We start from the raw sequence: 18276 nt of genomic DNA on the forward strand, positions 1-18276 counted from the left end.
AGACATTTTTAAGAAGATCCAGGTGGCCTTAAAATGAGCATATAAATGATTGTTGTTGCTTCCCTGCAGTCAGCGCCACTTGTTGATTTTTTTCCTAAGAGAAGCATGTTCACAGGCTTCTCTTGATGCTGACAGCAGCCCGATGGGGGTCAGTGTTGGGCCCACTATGTCCTTCTGGGGCAGACGGCACGGGATATGCCATAGCTCAGAAGTCTGCATTCAATTAATTCCGATAGTACTGGGGAGCTCAGACATTGTTTGATCCTGGCATGACATTTAAGTTACAAAAAAAGATTATACCTAGTTGGATATACTATACACTTGTCCTTTTCCCATTTAGGAAACTGAGATCTGACCCCAGGTGACCAGGTAGCAGACCAGGTACAGCCAGGACCTGACACTAATCTTATCCTCTTCCAATCACATCAGGCTGACACCCCATTTTTGTACAACCTGGAACATGGAACATCCCTGGGTTTCTGGTCTAGAGGGGCAGGAGAAGCAATACTGTCATTTACATACAAGGCTGCTAGAGTTAATGAAATCTAAATTTTCCAACGGGTAAAAGGTAAAATTTCTGAAATTAAGCACAAAATTAGAGCAAGAGTTCTCAGAAAGGAAAAATAAATCTTCATTGCAGTAATAGTATAGCTTTTGAAAGGTCTTACTATAACTGGCATTTAAGCAGATATTAAGTGAAATTCTTCTATTTTCAACAGTTATTAATCACCTGTCATTTAGACAGCTTTCTAGAAAATATGGAATGATTATTTCTAACGGGTGAGCCCCCAAAAAAGGCAGAGACATCTTTGGGGGCTAATTTGGGAACAGACTATTTCACCCTGGGCCCTGGGACATGTAGCTGGAGGATTTGGTGAAATCATCTCAGCCCTGGAGGATCATTCACTAGGATCATAAACGCCTCGAGTCTCTTGCAAACAGAGGATGAGAGCACCTATTCAGTGCCATCTGGTTGGGCAGCTCAGGGTGAAAATGCTTTCAGAAGCGGGATGCCACACACCCTGGTTATGTTTGTGGTCATTATTATTTTTTTTAATTAATTAATTTATTTTTGCTGTGTTGGGACTTTGTTTCTATGCGAGGGCTTTCTCTAGTTGAGGCGAGCCAGGGCCACTCTTCATCGTGGTGCGCGGGCCTCTCACTATCGTGGCCTCTCTCGTTGCGGAGCACAGGCTCCAGACGCGCAGGCTCAGTAGTTGTGGCTCACGGGCCCAGCCGCTCTGTGGCATGCGGGATCCTCCCAGACCAGGGCTCGAACCCATGTCCCCTGCATCGGCAGGCGGAGTCTCAACCACTGCGCCACCAGGGAAGCCCCTGTTGTCATTATTAATGGTGTCCACTTTCACTCTTGGGCACAACCTGCTTTGGGCACTAAATCATATGGTCACTTCATTTATAAAAAACTTGTCACTGCTCAGTAAATTTTTGTTCCCCATCTTTATTTCATAAACTTCAAAGTCCTTCAAAAAAAGAAAATCCTGAAGGGAAACTCTTTGCTGCCTCATCGTACGGATGGTGTTACACGGGAGGAAGTGGAGTCTGCGCCTTACCTGGTATCTGTCCGTGGTAGAGAGAAGGAGGGTGAAGGAGATGGCGGTGGCTGCCATGGCGTGGGTGGACGGCATCCCATACTCAGCAATCACTCTCTTCTCCAGTTTCACAACAGGAGGGGAGAAGGGGCGGGGCCACTTCAAGACATCCTTGGCCACCTGGCCAATATACATCACCAACTGCCAAACCAAAGGATGGAGGTAAGTCTAACCAAATGAGCAAAATAAACTCCTAGGTTCTATGAATTTATTTTGAGGTTTCCTGTTGGTTGGCTGAAATCACCTTTCTCTCTGGCCCAGCGGCCTATGGGGAAGTCTTGTAGGAAGACATTTTAGTTGTTAAGAAGAGAAACAGGCCGGGACTTCCCTGGTGGCGCAGTGGTTAAGAATCCGCCTGCCAATGCAGGGGACACGGGTATGATCCCTGGTCCGGGATGATCCCACATGCTGTGGAGCAACTAAGCCTGTGTGCCACAACTACTGAGCTTGCGTGCCACAACTACTGAAGCCCACGTGCCTGGAGCCCGTGCTCCGCAACAAGAGAAGCCACCATGAGAGGCCCACGCACCACAACAAAGGGAAGCCCTTGCTCTCTGCAACCAGGGAAGGTCCGGGCACGGCAACAAAGACCCAATACAGCAAATAAATAAATAAATACATACATAAATAAATTTCTAAACAAAAAAGAGAAACAGCCCTTCTGGATTCCAGAGGGTCACTGGGCAACTAAGATATGACACTAACACATGTCTTACTTATTTTGGTCATATATTCAACATTTGTATAGCTGGTATGTGTGCTAAGCACTGGTCGAAAACTTTACAAATATTAACTCACTTAATCCAATAGTACCTGTAGAATGCAGACCCATTTTACAGAGGGGTAAACCGTTGTACACAGTTAGTAAGTGGCAAGACAATGGATTCAAATCCAGAGAGTCTGGCTTCAAAAAATACGTGCCTTAAACTACCATGGTAATACCTTCGGGATGGTCCTGGACTAAGAATCTAATACTCAATCAGACAGCCCTTCTTTTCAAGTTTTAACCAAAAAAGCAACTTCTGGCTTAAAATTTTTTGAATGCCACTGTTACTCCTGATGTATGCAGGCAACATACTGGATAGAGTTTAACTTCTTTCAGTACTCGAGAGCGTCATACAAATAAACGGCGTGACTATTTTCAACCCTAAAATCAACACAGCTCAATCTGGAAGTTTTTCAATTGAATTTTTTTTTTCCATGATGCCATTAATGAAAAAATCCCTTTCTCTTTTTCCCTTGAAGTACAACACAGATATCAGAATTGATTTCCATACCCTCCTGAGATGAATAGGACTGTTAACAATAGACTTATTTACTTTGTCAGAGAGCTTCACAGGACATTTCCGTGATGATAAAGAAGAGGGAGAAGCAACCCACTCACTTAAGTCTCTGCATTTGCAACCCAAAGTGTGGTCTGAGGAGAGGCAGCATCCACAGCACATGAGTGCTGTTTTAAGATGCAGAATCTCAGGCCCCAGCCTGTACCTACGGACCTGGAACCCTCATTTTCTCAAGACTCCCGGGCGGTTCACGCACACATGAGAATTTGAGAAGCACGGCCGGCTTCACACTGTATCCTTGCACAGGTCACTTTGTCATGGGCTTTAATTATAAACCTCCTCATCTTACCATGATCGCATTGATCTTACTAGGGCTTTATTTAGCTTGTGATGGATGGAGTTACTTGGCTTTGGAACAAAACCCGCTATGAAGGACTATTTCAAAATACTTCTGATTAGTCAGCCAGATTGCTTTAGAGTTTCCCACATTGTGGTGCTTTCATTTAACTCATCTAGTTGCCGGTGAATTCTGAACATTATCCCAGCACACTCAGTATCCCCCAGAAGACGCTGCATATGTTTTTGTGCTCTGCTGCCACTTTGCTCTGGGTTAAAAAATCAAGAACCACTGTCTGTGCACAGCAGGCCAAATCCACAGGCTTTAAAGCCTCAGTGACAATCACTCCAAATTCCATAGCTGCGATTTCTAATCAGACTTTGAAACTTAACCTCTTTACCATCCCCTTATTACCAGAAACTACTGTTTTGGAAACCAGCTTACTCTTTTATGTTTCTGCCTCTCCCTCCTGTGAACCTATAAAAACCACATCAGACCGACTATTTTCTGGGGAGCTGGAAAACTTGCAGATGTTGACTACTAAGAATTTCTCAGAAGATGCTAGGACATAAATGTTTCTCAACCCTGCCCCTTCCCCACTCATCAACATCAAAAAGAATATTACAGGCATTACGACTAACTCTAGTTCACTCAAAAATACACAGAATCTTCAGACAGGAAACGTTAAAATCATAGAGTGAAGACAGACTGTGTGACCCTCATTCAGACAAAACTTAATTTCCTTGAAGTCCATGAGTTTCTTCGACTTCATTTATCTTTTGCCTTCTATATCTGAAGGATGTTTTTAAGAATGAGGACAATTGTTCATTTTATTTAAAAGTGTTCCCATAGCAGCACACTGTTTCTGATCAGTAAGTTTCAAATAGCAATTACTGTAATTACAGAGCTCTTCAAACCAGAGAGAGTGGAGCTATGTTTTTCAGGTTGTAGGGAAAGAGTACCACTCACAGAGTGACAAGTCCTGTCTCTGTCAGTTTGCATTCATTACAGCAAACCTATGATGTGCCCAGCCCTGTATTAGGTCTCCAACCTTGAGTGGGGAAAACAGTCACACAGAGGATCTCATCATAATGCAAATATGCTTTGGAAAAACATTATCCACAGAATTATATGGGTATGTATATATGTAGAGAAACTTTGGTTCAACCCAAGACACCGGGAGCACTGACGTGGAATGTTAAAAGAAGATTGTTTAAGATCAGGGGTGGACAGAGAAGCAACCACTTCGCAAGAATAGAGAAGACTTAGAGAAGTGATGTTGGGTGGTATGCAGAGGGACCTCCGAGGCAGTTAGGACCAGCGGAGTTTACATTGTGGGGCACACCATTACACATCAGTTAGAATGGCTGAGATGAAAGGAACTGACCATACCAGGTGTTGGGAGGATATGGGGAGTACCTGGAACCCTCCTACAGCACTGGAGCAGGTGCAAAATGATACAACCACTTTGGAAAAGCAGTTTGACAGCTTCTTAAAAAGTTAAAACATATGATTTCCACATGACCCAGCCATGCGAATCCTAGCTATTTACCCTCAAAGAGCGAAAGCGTAAGTCACGCAAAGATTTGTATATGAGCGTTGACGGCAGCTTCTTTGTAACGGCCTCAAACCGGCAATTCCCATCAACAGGTGAACAGATAAACAAATTGTGGTATAATCATACAACTGAATACTTCGCAGCAAAAACAAAATAATAAACTATAGATATCATGCTACAGCGTGGATGAATCTTAAAATAATTATGCTGAATGAAGAAGCCAGGCCAAAAACAAACAAAAGTACACACTCTATGATTTTGTTTATATAAAATTCTTGGAAATAGAAATGACTCTATAGGATAGAAAGCCGATCAGTGGTGGCCAGAAAGGAGGGAAAGAAATTACAAATGGGCATGAGGAAACTTCTGGGTAATGAAGTTTTAATTATGTCTTAACTATGTTTTAATTATGTCTGTCTTAATTATGGTGATAATTTTAGGGTATGTACCTATATCAAAATGTGCCAAGTTGTACATTTTAAATATGTGTAAACTTTGTGAATACACTAAAAATTATTGAATCATAAGGTTTAAAAGAATGAATTGAGTCGTATGTGAATTATACCTCAATAAAACTGAGTACGTACAGTTTACTGCATGTCAGTCACATCTTAAAAAGTTGTTGTCTTGGGCTTCCCTGGTGGAGCAGTGATTGAGAGTCCGCCTGCCGATGCCGGGGACACGGGTTCGTGCCCCGGTCCGGGAAGATCCCACATGCCGCGGAGCGGCTGGGCCCGTGAGCCATGGTCGTTGAGCCTGCGCGTCCGGAGCCTGTGCTCCGCAATGGGAGAGGCCACGACAGTGAGAGGCCCGCGTACCGCAAAAAAAAAAAAAAAAAAAAAAAAAAAAAAAAAAAAAAGGTTGTTGTCTTAGCCAGCTTGGGCTGCTATACCAACCAACCACAGACTGGGTGGCTTATAAACAGGAAGTTATTTCTCTCAGTTCCGGAAGATGCAGTGCAAGACCAAGGCACTGGCAGATTCAGTACCTGGTGAGCGAGCGCCTGTTTCCTGGATCACAGACAGTCACCTTCATAGCACTAAAAGAAATGAGCTTTCAAGCCATGAAAAGACATGCAAGAATCTTAAACACATATTACCAAGTGAAAGAAACCAATGTGGAAAGGCTACATACTGTATGAATTCATCTCTATGACATTTTGATAAAAGCAAACTATGGAGATGGTTAAAAGATCAGTGATTGCCGGGGGCTGGGGACATGGGTAAGTGGTACACAGAGAATTTTTAGGGCATTGACACTATTCTGTATGATACTCTAATGGCGAATACACATCATGACACATTTGTCCAAACCTATGGAATGTACAACACCAAGAGTGAACTCTAATGTAAACTAAGGCCGTCGGGTGCCAGTGTAGGATCCTCAGTTGTAACAAATGTCCCACTCTGGTGGACGGGATGCATGTGTGGGTGCAGGGGGTATACAGGAACTCTCTATACTTCCTGCTCAATTTTGCTGTGAACCTAAAACTACTCTAAAAGTCAAGTCAATTAAAAAGAGTACTATGGCAGAAGAGAACTATTTCTCCATTTAGTTCACAGTAAAAGAGTATAATGATTAACTCAGTATGGCTTGCCCTCAACGGAGGACTTTGCTCTGTATTGTTGAAAGGCCCTTCTACCCAAAGGGACCAAATTAAGTTCCATCATCCATCATGCTCCTTTGGGCTGAGGCCCCCAAGGCCTATGTGTAAAAGTGAAAATCCACGGGGAGGCAGGGCAGGAAGCAATTATAGCTCATTAACGCCTCAGCACCCTAGCTGGGTCCCCTGCATGGTGCTGGGGCCCCGGAGCGTTTCATGATGAGGAATTAGCCTACTTGCTTACTTCTTCCCTAATTAATGTATAGGTGGAAAGAAAATCCAGTTCTCTGGATTGTCTACTGTTGACCCCAAGCAGACAAAAGGCTTTTCCAGAGAACCAATTCTGTCAAAATGAAATGTGTCTTCACAAGTTAGAAGAATTTCCAATCTGGTATCTGTCCTTGATGGTTGGGCTCTTTGGGGCCAGCAGAGAAAACTGTGCTTTTTCTCTTAATGTGGTGGGCCTTCCTAGTTATTACAATCCAAAATGACAATTGTTCTATGTCTAACACAGCTCAGATGAACAGAATTTAGTCTTCACGCCCGGATAAATGAAACCTAGATAGTTTAGGAAACAGAAGGTCCTTGAAATAACATTAATAGTAAAGCAGCCACGGGATTTTAGAGAACAGCCATACATTTATTGTTTACGCTCTGAGACTGCTGCCTGCCCCCACTCCCACCTCTGTCCTCCTCCCAAAGCATCCCCATCCCGTCGTGTGAAGGCTCCACTGTTATTATAATAAAAGCTGAATCCTCTGCAAAACGGAGGGAGCACCGAGAGGCTCTTTTCAAATTACACCCGCCCCCCCATCCCCCAAACACACACAAATTATGATAAACTCTAACATCTTTCTCCTCTCTGGCTACACCCTCAGCCCACTTCACCATGGGGAAATCACAGTGCAAGCGATTAACTAACAGGGATGTAAGGTATTCCTCAGGTCTCATGGGACAGAAACACTGTGAATCACTGGGATTTATAGTCTATCCATGGATTTGTTTTTAAAAAGTCAGGAATTAGTTTCATCATTCTAGAGAACAATGAGATGTAACCCAAAGACCACAGCTTCTCTACCCATCCCATTTCTTAATCTGTCCAAATGAAGCTCATTCCCCTTCTTCTCAGGTTACTAACATGATAATTTGGATAAAGAAAGATCAGACACCAAACTGTCTCACTCCTAGGTACATACTCAAGAACACTAAAAATTATGTCCTCACAGAAACTTGTACATGAATGTAATATTCTTAACATTATCCTTCACAATAGGCCCAAAGTTTAAACAACCCAAATGTTCATCAACTGATGAATGCATAAACAAAATGGGGTATAAATCCTTACAATGAAATATTATTTGACCCTAAAAAACGAAGTACTGATACATGCTACAAGGATGAACTTTGAAAATAGTGTGCTAAGCGAAAGAAGCCAAACAAGAAATGGACAAACATTGTATGATTCCATTTATATGAAGTGTTCGGAACAGGCAAATCCACAGAGATGGAAAGTAGATTAGTGGTTGTCTAGGGCGGGATGGGGGGGTAGGGGAAGGGGAGTGAGTGCTAGTAAATATGGGGTTTCTTTTTAGGGAGATGAAAATGTTCTGGAGGTAGACACTGGTGATGGTTACACAACTTTGTGAATATACTAAAACCACTGAATCATATTCTTTAAAAAGGTTAATATTAATTGTGGCCCACTGAAAAAAAGATAAACTAGACATAAAGATGGGTTCTGAAATACCTCTTCTATGTGCCCTTGAAGTCTTTTGCTCCCACGTGCTATTAACAATGCCTTCAAATACTGATTCAATAGAAGCAGCTATGGCTTCTATTAATATTTTCTTCAAAAGTCCTGCCCACCTCTGCTCCAAACCCCAGTTCTACAGGGCACTGAGGTGGCGACCACACATGACACAGAGAAAGCTGCCGAAAATCTACCTACTCAAACCCATGAGTATGGGATTCATTTTAAGAGAAATTTTAATCTCTGGAGGCTTTTCAGATCAACAGTCTTACAAAAAAAAGACCGACTGCATTAGCCTGTGTGTGTTTTTGTTTATTCAGTGTTCAGTCTTTTTTTTCCTCCCTAGAATACGCACTGCTCTGGGGTCTCCTATTTGGCTTTAGGGAGTGAATTAAAAGCAGGTCTTTGTTATGGTTATTTGGGAACATTCTAGAGACTACTGCTTACCATCCAGTGTAAAAAGTTGTTTTCAATTGGTGAATATCCTCTCCTACTTGTGGCATTATTTTTATTTACTTTTTAAAATTCACAGCCCTTCTATAGTGCATGTCATGTGGGTTTGTGTGTGTTTGTAGAGGGTGGCGTGATGGTGAGTCACTTGGACAAGCAGGTGTAATTTCAAACTAATAAAATTTCATTCTACGCCTGAAACACCAAAACAAAGAAACTACAGAGCAAACACCGTAAATCACGGAAGACTTGCAGCAAACCAGTCTTGACATATTCCAGGTTCTGTAAAAATGGAGATACAATAACGAAAGCACAAATGGCAGGTGAGAAAAATAAAATGATTAAGTGACATTTTCCTGTTCTTTCTAATGCTCCATTTTTTTCAAGCTCAGATCTGAGTCTGAAATTCTTGAAGACAAACACTAAAGGTACAAAGATTAGTAATTAATTCATAGGTGTATGCATGTATATCTTTAGGAAAGTTACTTTAAAACAGTTGAGGTTTCTTTTCGTTATTAAGGAGGACTTGGGTTAAATAATAACTCTAATATTTGTGCAGTGACTTTTTAAGTGTATTTTCATAGACATTAATATTCACATCCTTCCTGTTTTACAGATGAGGAAATTGAGGCTTAAAGAAGGTGAACGTCCTCCTAGAGAAAATACAATGCGTGTAGAGAAGCTGGGCTTGAATTTCGCTCTGAGGCCAAATCCTATGGTCTTTTCACCACGCCCCCCCCTCCCCCAACCTGGCATGACAATTATTACTGAGACCAGATACCTATTTTTAAAGAACCCAAATTCTGTGATCCTAACCCATTATACCCATGTAACACTCACTAGAGGCCACCTGGCTGCCCTTGGGGCTAAGAGATTAAGATGTCACATCTGATGAGACAATTGCTAAATTCTTATCCACACCATTCCACCAGTAACAGTCCAGCAGAAGCCTGGGACCAGTGTCCTTTACTCACCACTGGATAGATGTCACATCCAAAATGATGCCCATTGAGGGAACTGGTGTCTTCAGTCTTAGGAAATGTAGAGCATACAGAAGTTAAAATCATGCAGAAGCCCACCTTCCTTCAGACAGCTAACCAACCACAAAAACCTGGAAACAACTCTCAATGTTCACGACAGGACACCAGTTCAATTATGCAACTGCTAATAAAACATTGTGAGATATACTGTTAAATGAAAAAAGCAAGAGGCAGTAAGAGTATATTTTGATCCCATCTGTAATTTTTAAAATGTATTTATAAGTAAATGCATGTAGGTTACATGAGGAACTGTGGATACTGGATCCACTGCGGGTTAGAACTGAGGGCTGGGGTGGGTGCCTTGTGTGCCATTGGAGTTTTTCATGCAAAAACAAATAAGCCTTGCTTCAGATAACAATGTAATCACTGCTAAGTAAACTTACTATTAGAATCCTCCCTCACATTTCTAATATATATTTGTTCAATTTTATTTACTTTTATACAGCAGGTTCTTATTAGTTATCTATTTTATACACATCAGTGTATACATGTCAATCCCAATCTCCCAATTCATCACACCACCCCCACCCCCCGCTTTCCATTGGTGTCCATACGTTTGTTCTCTACATCTGTGTCTCTATTTCTGCCCTGCAAACCAGTTCATCTGTACCATTTTTCTAGATTCCACGTATGTGCGTTAATATACGATATTTGTTTTTCTCTTTCTGACTTATTTCACTCTGTATGACAGTCTCCAGGTTCATCCACATCTCTACAAATGACCCAATTTCGTTCCTTTTTATGGCTGAGTAATATTCCACTGTATATATATGCCACGTCTTCTTTATCCATTCATCTGTCGACAGGCATTTAGGTTGCTTCGAATGACATGGCCATCGTAAATAGTGCTGCAATGAACATTGGGGTGCACGTGTCTTTTTGAATTATGTTTTTTTCTGGGTATATGCCCAGTAGTGGGATTGCTGGGTCATATCTAAGTATATTAGTTGTCAGTCTTGCTGACTCTAGAAAAATATAACTGCAAAATAATACTGAAAGATCAAAACCTTTATTTTTACAGACCCCTGAAAGCACAAATGCAATAGACATTAGCCACATGCCATGTTCAACTTTCTTATCTGATTAAAACCACAAACTATTCCCATCTCCAAGTGTGCTGCCACAGGTCTTTGTGGGTAACCCAGCCAGCCAGCCAGCCTAGGCCACAGCCACACACACACACAAAGGCATTTAAGTACACATGTCAATTAAATAGAGTCTCAGATTTTGATGCTGGTGTGGGTATTGTCCTCAACAAGCACGTCATCAAACATATTCCTCAGTATGACCATGAATCTGGCCAGAGCAACTGCATGGGGGACCTGACAGTCCACACGGCCTTTAAGGAGTCAGAGTCCTGGACTGTCCTCCCCTGCAAAGGCATGAGGGGCAGAGAGAGGCTCTCAGCCACGGCAGAATCCCTGCCTCAATTCTACCCCCAATATGCCAAGAATCTTCCATCCTCTCTATACAGGTGCCATCAGGAGTGGTGACAAAGGGGGGACTTAAGAGTCTTCCTTTGTTGTGTACCATTGGTACTAACAATAAAATCCACACTGGGGGCACAGATGAGGAAATAAAACCCATGGGGACACATAAAATTGACATTATAATCCCGCACTCTGTAATCACCAAAAAACCCCAGAACTAAACAACAACAAAAAAAACCCCGGTGGTCTGTAATTTACACATTGATCTGAAACAACCAGGGACTGAGCCCTCTGTCAGCTTCCAGTGGGAACAGTCCCAGAACAGCTAGCCTCACATCTCTCTTGAAGGTAGACTTGAGTACTGAAGATAAGTGAACCAATATAAATCTACGCTCTTAACACTTACAATAAAACAAGAATTCACCACCAGCCTTCTCCTCTCTTCATATTTCAGCCCTAAGGCGTTTGAAATCTATCATAACATATTTAATAAAATGTATGATTCAACATTTCACTATATAGCTTTTGCTATAACAGAAGGACTTCCTGACCGTCCTCATTGTACTGCACAGTCATGCTCTTGACTCTCATCCTTTTTTGTCTTTTTTTTTTTTGCTTATTTTTTAATGGGTTATTCGGTCTGAACAGAGATCTTTTTTACCAGAATCCAAAAAAAAAGTCTCAAAATTTTCCTAGGCCTCCCCAAAGCAGAATGTTCCAGAGTAGGTGATTAGGGCAAAGCGATGCTCTAAGTGATGTCCTTTGAATGGGCATCTTTTCTTCAACTAGAAATAAATCAATTAGGTATCATTTAACATCAAGTTTCAAAATAAGACAGAGTACTCTAACTTTTTATGCCCTTCTATCCATTTTTTTTTTTTTTTTTTTTTTTTTTTTTGCGGTACACGGGCCTCTCACTGTCGTGGCCTCTCCTGTTGCGGAGTACAGGCTCCGGACGCGCAGGCTCAGCGGCCATGGCTCACGGGACCAGCCGCTCCGCGGCATGTGGGATCTTCCCGGACCGGGGCACGAACCCGTGTCCCCTGCATCCGTAGGCGGACTCTCAACCACTGCGCCACCAGGGAAGCCCGGTACCATTTTTAATACTAACCATTTCTAATATTAGCCTCCAAAACGAGCTATCATTCTCCCCAACCCTCTTGTCTTTAGCAACAGCAAGCTAGAGATTTTTCAGCACATGCGTCAATAACGAGCTGCTGCTCGATTGATCTGTCCTCACTTGCTTATACATACGTCACCTTGGGAGCCACTGAGATGTTAAAAACCAACATTGCTAACAGCAGCCTAAACGTGATGTGTGTTATAAATGAGCTATGCTCTGGCAGTAATTCAGGAAAACACTCTTCCCCACCTTCAAAGGACCCTCCCTGGGAAGTCGCTCTCTTATTTTTCTGCGTAGACGTAAGAAGAAGGGGATACCGGTAGGTCACATTTAAATAATAAATTTATGACCTGTAAATTTTCCCAAGACATTTTCCTGTACATATCCTGATTCCTGGTGATTTAAGAAAAAATAACTCAATTGAGCAACCCTAGGCCAATTTCCCTGTTTCACCGTATCTTACAAATGTTCCCACCATTTTATCACCCATGTTCTATGAGCGCAGCTATTTGTACCTCACGGAGGGAAAAACTTATGAGGATGGTATAAGGAACAGCTGCCCAGACCTTTTTTAAAGCTCGGGTCATTCTAGTGGTACCCAAGTAAACTTGTGTTTCTCCATAAAGACTGAGAAAGCATTTGTCTTAAAAACGATGGTCATCAAAACAAAACAAAACAAAATGTTTTAACCTGTCTTTCCCACCTTCGCCATCACCAAAAACCCAAACCCACAACAAAAGAACAACAGCTCTGTAGAACTAAACGATTTGGGTTTTTGTAATGTGTCTCATAATTTTCTGGAAAAAAAAAAATTCCACTGGAAAAAGCACAGACATCTTTAAAATGGGATTCAGGCTCAGTACATCCTGAAATACATCTCACCTTAGAGAACGTCTAGGCTTGAATTACCTTGAGACAAGAGAGAACAGGACCACGCTGCACTCTCCTGTCTTTCTACGGAAGTGTCTGTGTATGAGAAAGTCTCTGGACGTGGTGTAAGGTCGGAGCGGGCGTCATGCTGACCTGATGAACCATGAACCACCCGATACTGATGTTAGGCTAAGGGTCATGGACATTCCACACCTAGTTTTTCAGGCCATCACAGGCTCTCCTTACACATTCAGTAAGAGTTGGGTCATTTCACCTTGGCCTCCGGTCTACAATCGTATAGAACTCAGAAAAGATTTGGGTGGTGGTCACTCAGGAGAAATAAAAAAGATTTATATCTGGAAGGATTAAAGACTTTACGGAGTCAAGCCACTCAACTGCATCCGCCCAAGCTCTGAATGACCATCAACCACATCTCCGTGGCATGCCTTCCGAGTGACCAGTCAGCTGTACTACATAGAAAGAAAGCTGGATTTGCAGGCAGGCTCACACAACTCTTGCTGTAACCCCAGGGAATTAAAAGCATTTCTCATTGTGAAAGCAATGTCAGAGAAGCACTCGTCCTGATGACCCTGGTTTGAAGTAGTTCCAGGGTTAGGGGCCTTCCGTCTGTCTGGATTTGGTCCCCTTCACACACGCCAGATCTTCTCCCTTCTCTTACTTGGCAAGTAACTTAACATTGAACCAGCTGGTGATAAGAACGGCAGATAATTGTCCCCAATCCTTCCGGTCTAGGTGTTCTCTGTCTCTAAAGGCTGGTATTGCTGGCTGCATTTCCTTGTGCCAGAACGTCTGCACGTATGTGAAGGGAGGGAAGTGAGAAGCGCCACTTCATGACGAGATGCTCTGTCACACAGCAGTCCATGAGCAAACAAAATGACCAGTTAAGAGGCTGGGGAGGAAATGGAGAGCTGAGGAAATGCATAAGAATAAAAACTCAATATGCAGGCTAACAAAATTACGGGAGCCATAATCACAGGATGTAGGAAAGAAAATTCACTTATGACCACGCAGACGATGCTGGTTGTCGGCGAAGGCGCCCTGGATATGTATCTACTCAACTCATTGGAGGAACAGCCAAACGGACTCTCATATGACTTTACACAACATCCATTTCCATTCTCAGGTTGGCGTCAAAGGCTGGGCTATCAACCCTCGGCAAAGCCAATTTCCCAGTCATTTTGAACGACTGTCAACATGATGACCGTGAACAGGGGTGGCTACCAACTCTGTGTGCCAATGTGGGTCTAAATTCTAGAGACCTGAGTATACTATTTCCATAACCCCTTCAATCAGCTGTATGTCTATCAGTACCCCCAATACTCCTCACCTTTCCTGGTTATCACTTCTCTTCCTTCCGAAAGGAAATCAGAGACACTGCAGGAAAAGTTAGGATCCACACTGTCATGACAGCACTACTCTCCTTCACCACCACCAGGAACCCCGACTTCACCTCTCACTTGGGAAAGTAACGGGCCCTGGTCTGAGATTTAACCTCCCTCCTGGGAAGCGTATAAACCTTGTGACAATCTCTTTTGCATGGCCGTGAAGTTCAGGTGGAGGCTCTCACAACTCGGGAATGAAACCTCTCAGCCAGAGGGCCCTGGAATTGAATTCCTCCTGTTGGTAACACATTTCTGACAAGCCAAGGTTCCGACATACACCTGGTCAGGCCCAAGGTGAGAGCTTACCATTCTCAGTTCTGGTCCAGGGCGCCAGCATCCTGATTCCTCAGCCTCCCTGCCAAAAGACCGCTGGTCTAGTAAGCCCTATTGACAGGGCCTGTTTGGGGTAAACTTAATGACATCGACTTTTAGAGTGCAACCGAAAAAAAATGTAACTCACCACCTCCTGAAAGGCAAATAATCTAAAAACTAAGATTACAGCGCATTTGACAAGGGGTTGGAGACATGTAAATATTCTCTAGCCCATCATCTCCGAAAATCAAGTTTCCTTTTCATTTGGCTGCAATCATGTCTTTCCTCCGAAAGACTGTCTTTTTTTCTCCCCTCTTATCTCCTGTCTTTGCTGCTTCCTTCTCATCTTTGACACGGTATCTTCATTACAAGGTTTCTCCCAGGCAGAGAAGAATGGGTTCTCCTCCCCTGGAGTTAGATGACTGTCCTCCTGTAGAGCCAGTCTTTGAGCAGGAAGGGACAAGAGTCCCAGAGAATCCCCTTCCTGACGCCTGTTCACCGCAGGGAGCGAAGGAAGGAGGCTGGACCAACATAGGCGGAGTGGAGGGGGAGAGAGTAGGCCGCCATTGATTTTCCAGTCGGTCAGTGAGTGATTAACTCTAGCTATGAGGAGGGGCTGTTGATCACACCGTCAGCACCTCCCCAACAGGACTGTAACTGGGGCTATAACCTCCCCGTGACCCTTTGTAATGAGAGAAGCTTGACGTGAGCTGGCGAGCCTCAGCCTTCCGGGCCAACAGGCACCTCCATGCTCTTCTCTCGGAGCCCTTTCCTCTGCAACTTCCACATTCCACTGTCAGGCTGGGGTCCCTATGGTGGTGAGCAATGCCAGCAATTTTACAGAACTGTTTGATGAGGTGGCTTTTACCAGATTTGAATCACAGCAAATGTTTGGTGTTAGAGTTGGAAAAGACCAACTCGAAGGTGGCTTTCCACTTAAAATCCAGCTGTGTTCTTAGAAGGCTTGCTTGTCATTTAGACTGCTTGGGAACACTGGTTTCCAAATGAATACAGAAATCAATCACAAAGACGGTTGATACATTTTGAACATTCTAGATTTGCCATAAGCAATTTAAACGTGAGTTATAAGTAAATTATAAGTAAAATCAGCCCCGTGTCCAAAAGCCACCTCCATGGAAAGGCCTTCCCTGACCACCCTACCTAAGACAGCTGCCTCTTGCCACTCTGTCTGCATACCCTGCTTTTAGTTTTCTTCATAGAACTCTGCCCTGTCTGCACTTAGACTATACATTTTGATTTTATCAGCCTCATTCCCACCCCACCTGGATGCTCGGCCCAGAGTCTGGAACAGTGCCTGGCTCCGGCTCAGTTTTGGACCTTTGCCCTTTCTGCTTATCTCAGCCTGGAGCCTTGTCCCCCAACCCCTCAGCTGGCTGGCTAGTTTTCATCCTTCAAGGCTTAAGTGAAACTAGCACCAAGTACCCTTTCTTGACCACCTTCTATAAAGTAGGTCTCTGCTCTCAACCTGATGTATCTCAAACAACAGTCGTATAATCCTTGATTTCTGTATTGATTTACTTGTTACTCTCTGTTTTGCCTACAAGTAAACCTCAGAAGAGCAGGATGGAGTCTGTCTTGTTCGTTGCTTAATCCCCAGCACTTAGCACAGTATTTCATAATAGGCCCTTGTCAGATGTTTCTTAAATGAATGAATGAAATTTAATAGTTGTTGCTCATCAATTACAAAATAAGAAAGAGACCTGAGGCTCTTTTCAAAAGGCAAATAAAATCTGCTTTCTGGTTCAAAGATCTCTTCACAGTTCAGAAACATATAGAACTACTACTTTCATACTGAAAAAACCTTGGTGAAATCTTGACCAAATCTGTGTCCTGAATTTCCATCAGGGCCACCGGGGAACCACTCAAGATGGGGAACAATTCCATTTTAAAAAGCTCTCTAGGGGCTTCCCTGGTGGCGCAGTGGTTGAGAGTCCGCCTGCCGATGCAGTGGGCGTGGGTTCGTGCCCTGGTCCGGGAGGATCCCACATGCCGCGTAGCGGCGGGGCCCGTGAGCCGTGGCCGCTGAGCCTGTGCGTCCGGAGCCTGTGCTCCGCAATGGGAGAGGCCACAACAGTGAGAGGCCCGCATACCGCAAAAAAATAAAATAAAATAAAAAATAAAAAGCTCTCTAGGCTGCTCCCTTAGCACTCTGTAGAATTTTCTAATGTATCTTTAGCACTCTGAACTGTAATTACTTCTTCACATCTGTTTCCTCTACGAGGACAGCTCTTAAATCCTCTTTGTAGAAACAGGCTTTATTTATTTTATTCAATAATTATTTATTGTGTTGCTACTACATGCCAGGTTCAAGGAACAATAAATAACCATCTAGTAGGGAATAGAGATACAAGGTTCAAGGTGGCTTATCTAGAGACAATGCCTTTGCTGAGACTTGAAGCAGGTGAAGGCATGCAAGGCAGTAGTAACAATAGGAAGGAAGTATAAAGTAGAGCGTGGATATGTCTGCAGTGCGGGAACTGGCGTGGGAGTGGGAGTTGTCAGCAGTTCTGTGATTCCACGGAAGAGAACAGATAGGGGGAAGGGTTAAAGGTAGAGATTTAGGCAGAAGTCCAACTATGAAAGCCCTTATAGGTAATTTTAAGGTGCTTGGACATTAATATGTTCTAAAGAGTGGTTCATGGTCATACTTGCATCTGAGATAGGTCACGTTATATAAGTACCACATGCTATACCGATTGCGCCACTGCAGCTCCTGAGATAGGTCATTCTCCATGCTGTGGGGAGGATGTATCTGAAGGTCATAAGATAGCTGGAAGGAGACTCATTAGATGGTTAACATGAGCATGCAAAATAAAGATGATGCAGGCTTGAAGTGAGGGAACGTTTCCAGAATTGTTGGAAATCTAAAATTACAGGTGCCCAGTATAGACCAAAAATCTTTACTAAATGAATAAATGCGCAAACTGTGGCTCCCTGGAGAATTACACTCTGTTCACTACTCCATCTGAGAAGTGAAGACCTAATGGACATGAACTGTTTTAAGTTGGTTGTTTTTATTTTGTAGCTTTTCTGTTTCATATCTTCCTGTGTGAAGGAAGATCATTCAGATGTTTTGGTTTAAAAGTCCTGCTCTTTGGATATCCCAAGCTCATGAAAAAATTAGAGAAAAGAAGTCACTTCTATTGGTAAACAACTTGGGACTTAACGGCTTGTAGCCAGTATACAAAATACTATGGGACAAAAAAAAAAAAAAAAAAAATACTATGGGACAACTTCTTCAATACTTTGTAAATCCTAGCATATAACTTCTAAGTTATATACTAGAATATTTAGGACTGAGAAAATATTCCGTGCTTCACTACTACAGACCTGATCATACAACTGGTTAAATTAAGGTCCTTGGATTAACTGGTACACAAAGTAGAATACATGTTTGATAGAGTTAATCAACAGCCTGGGTGTCCTAATAGAATTAAAACTGACTTCCCATGTATTATTTTTAAATGATATAGCACTCCTTAAAAC

General features: G+C 42.8%; 1 protein-coding gene across 1 annotated transcript in view; it reads right to left on the bottom strand.

Moving 5' to 3' along the window:
- SGPP2 (sphingosine-1-phosphate phosphatase 2) overlaps window positions 1–18276 on the bottom strand; it is a 123012-nt gene that overhangs the window by 42021 nt on the left and 62715 nt on the right. Inside the window, exon 3 of the mRNA XM_032637202.1 lies at window positions 1572–1751. Coding sequence (XP_032493093.1) covers window positions 1572–1751 — 180 coding nt within the window. The remainder of the gene's footprint in view (window positions 1–1571; window positions 1752–18276) is intronic.

The sequence above is a fragment of the Phocoena sinus genome, chromosome 7, assembly GCF_008692025.1.
Source record: "Phocoena sinus isolate mPhoSin1 chromosome 7, mPhoSin1.pri, whole genome shotgun sequence".
Taxonomy (NCBI): Eukaryota; Metazoa; Chordata; class Mammalia; order Artiodactyla; family Phocoenidae; genus Phocoena; species Phocoena sinus.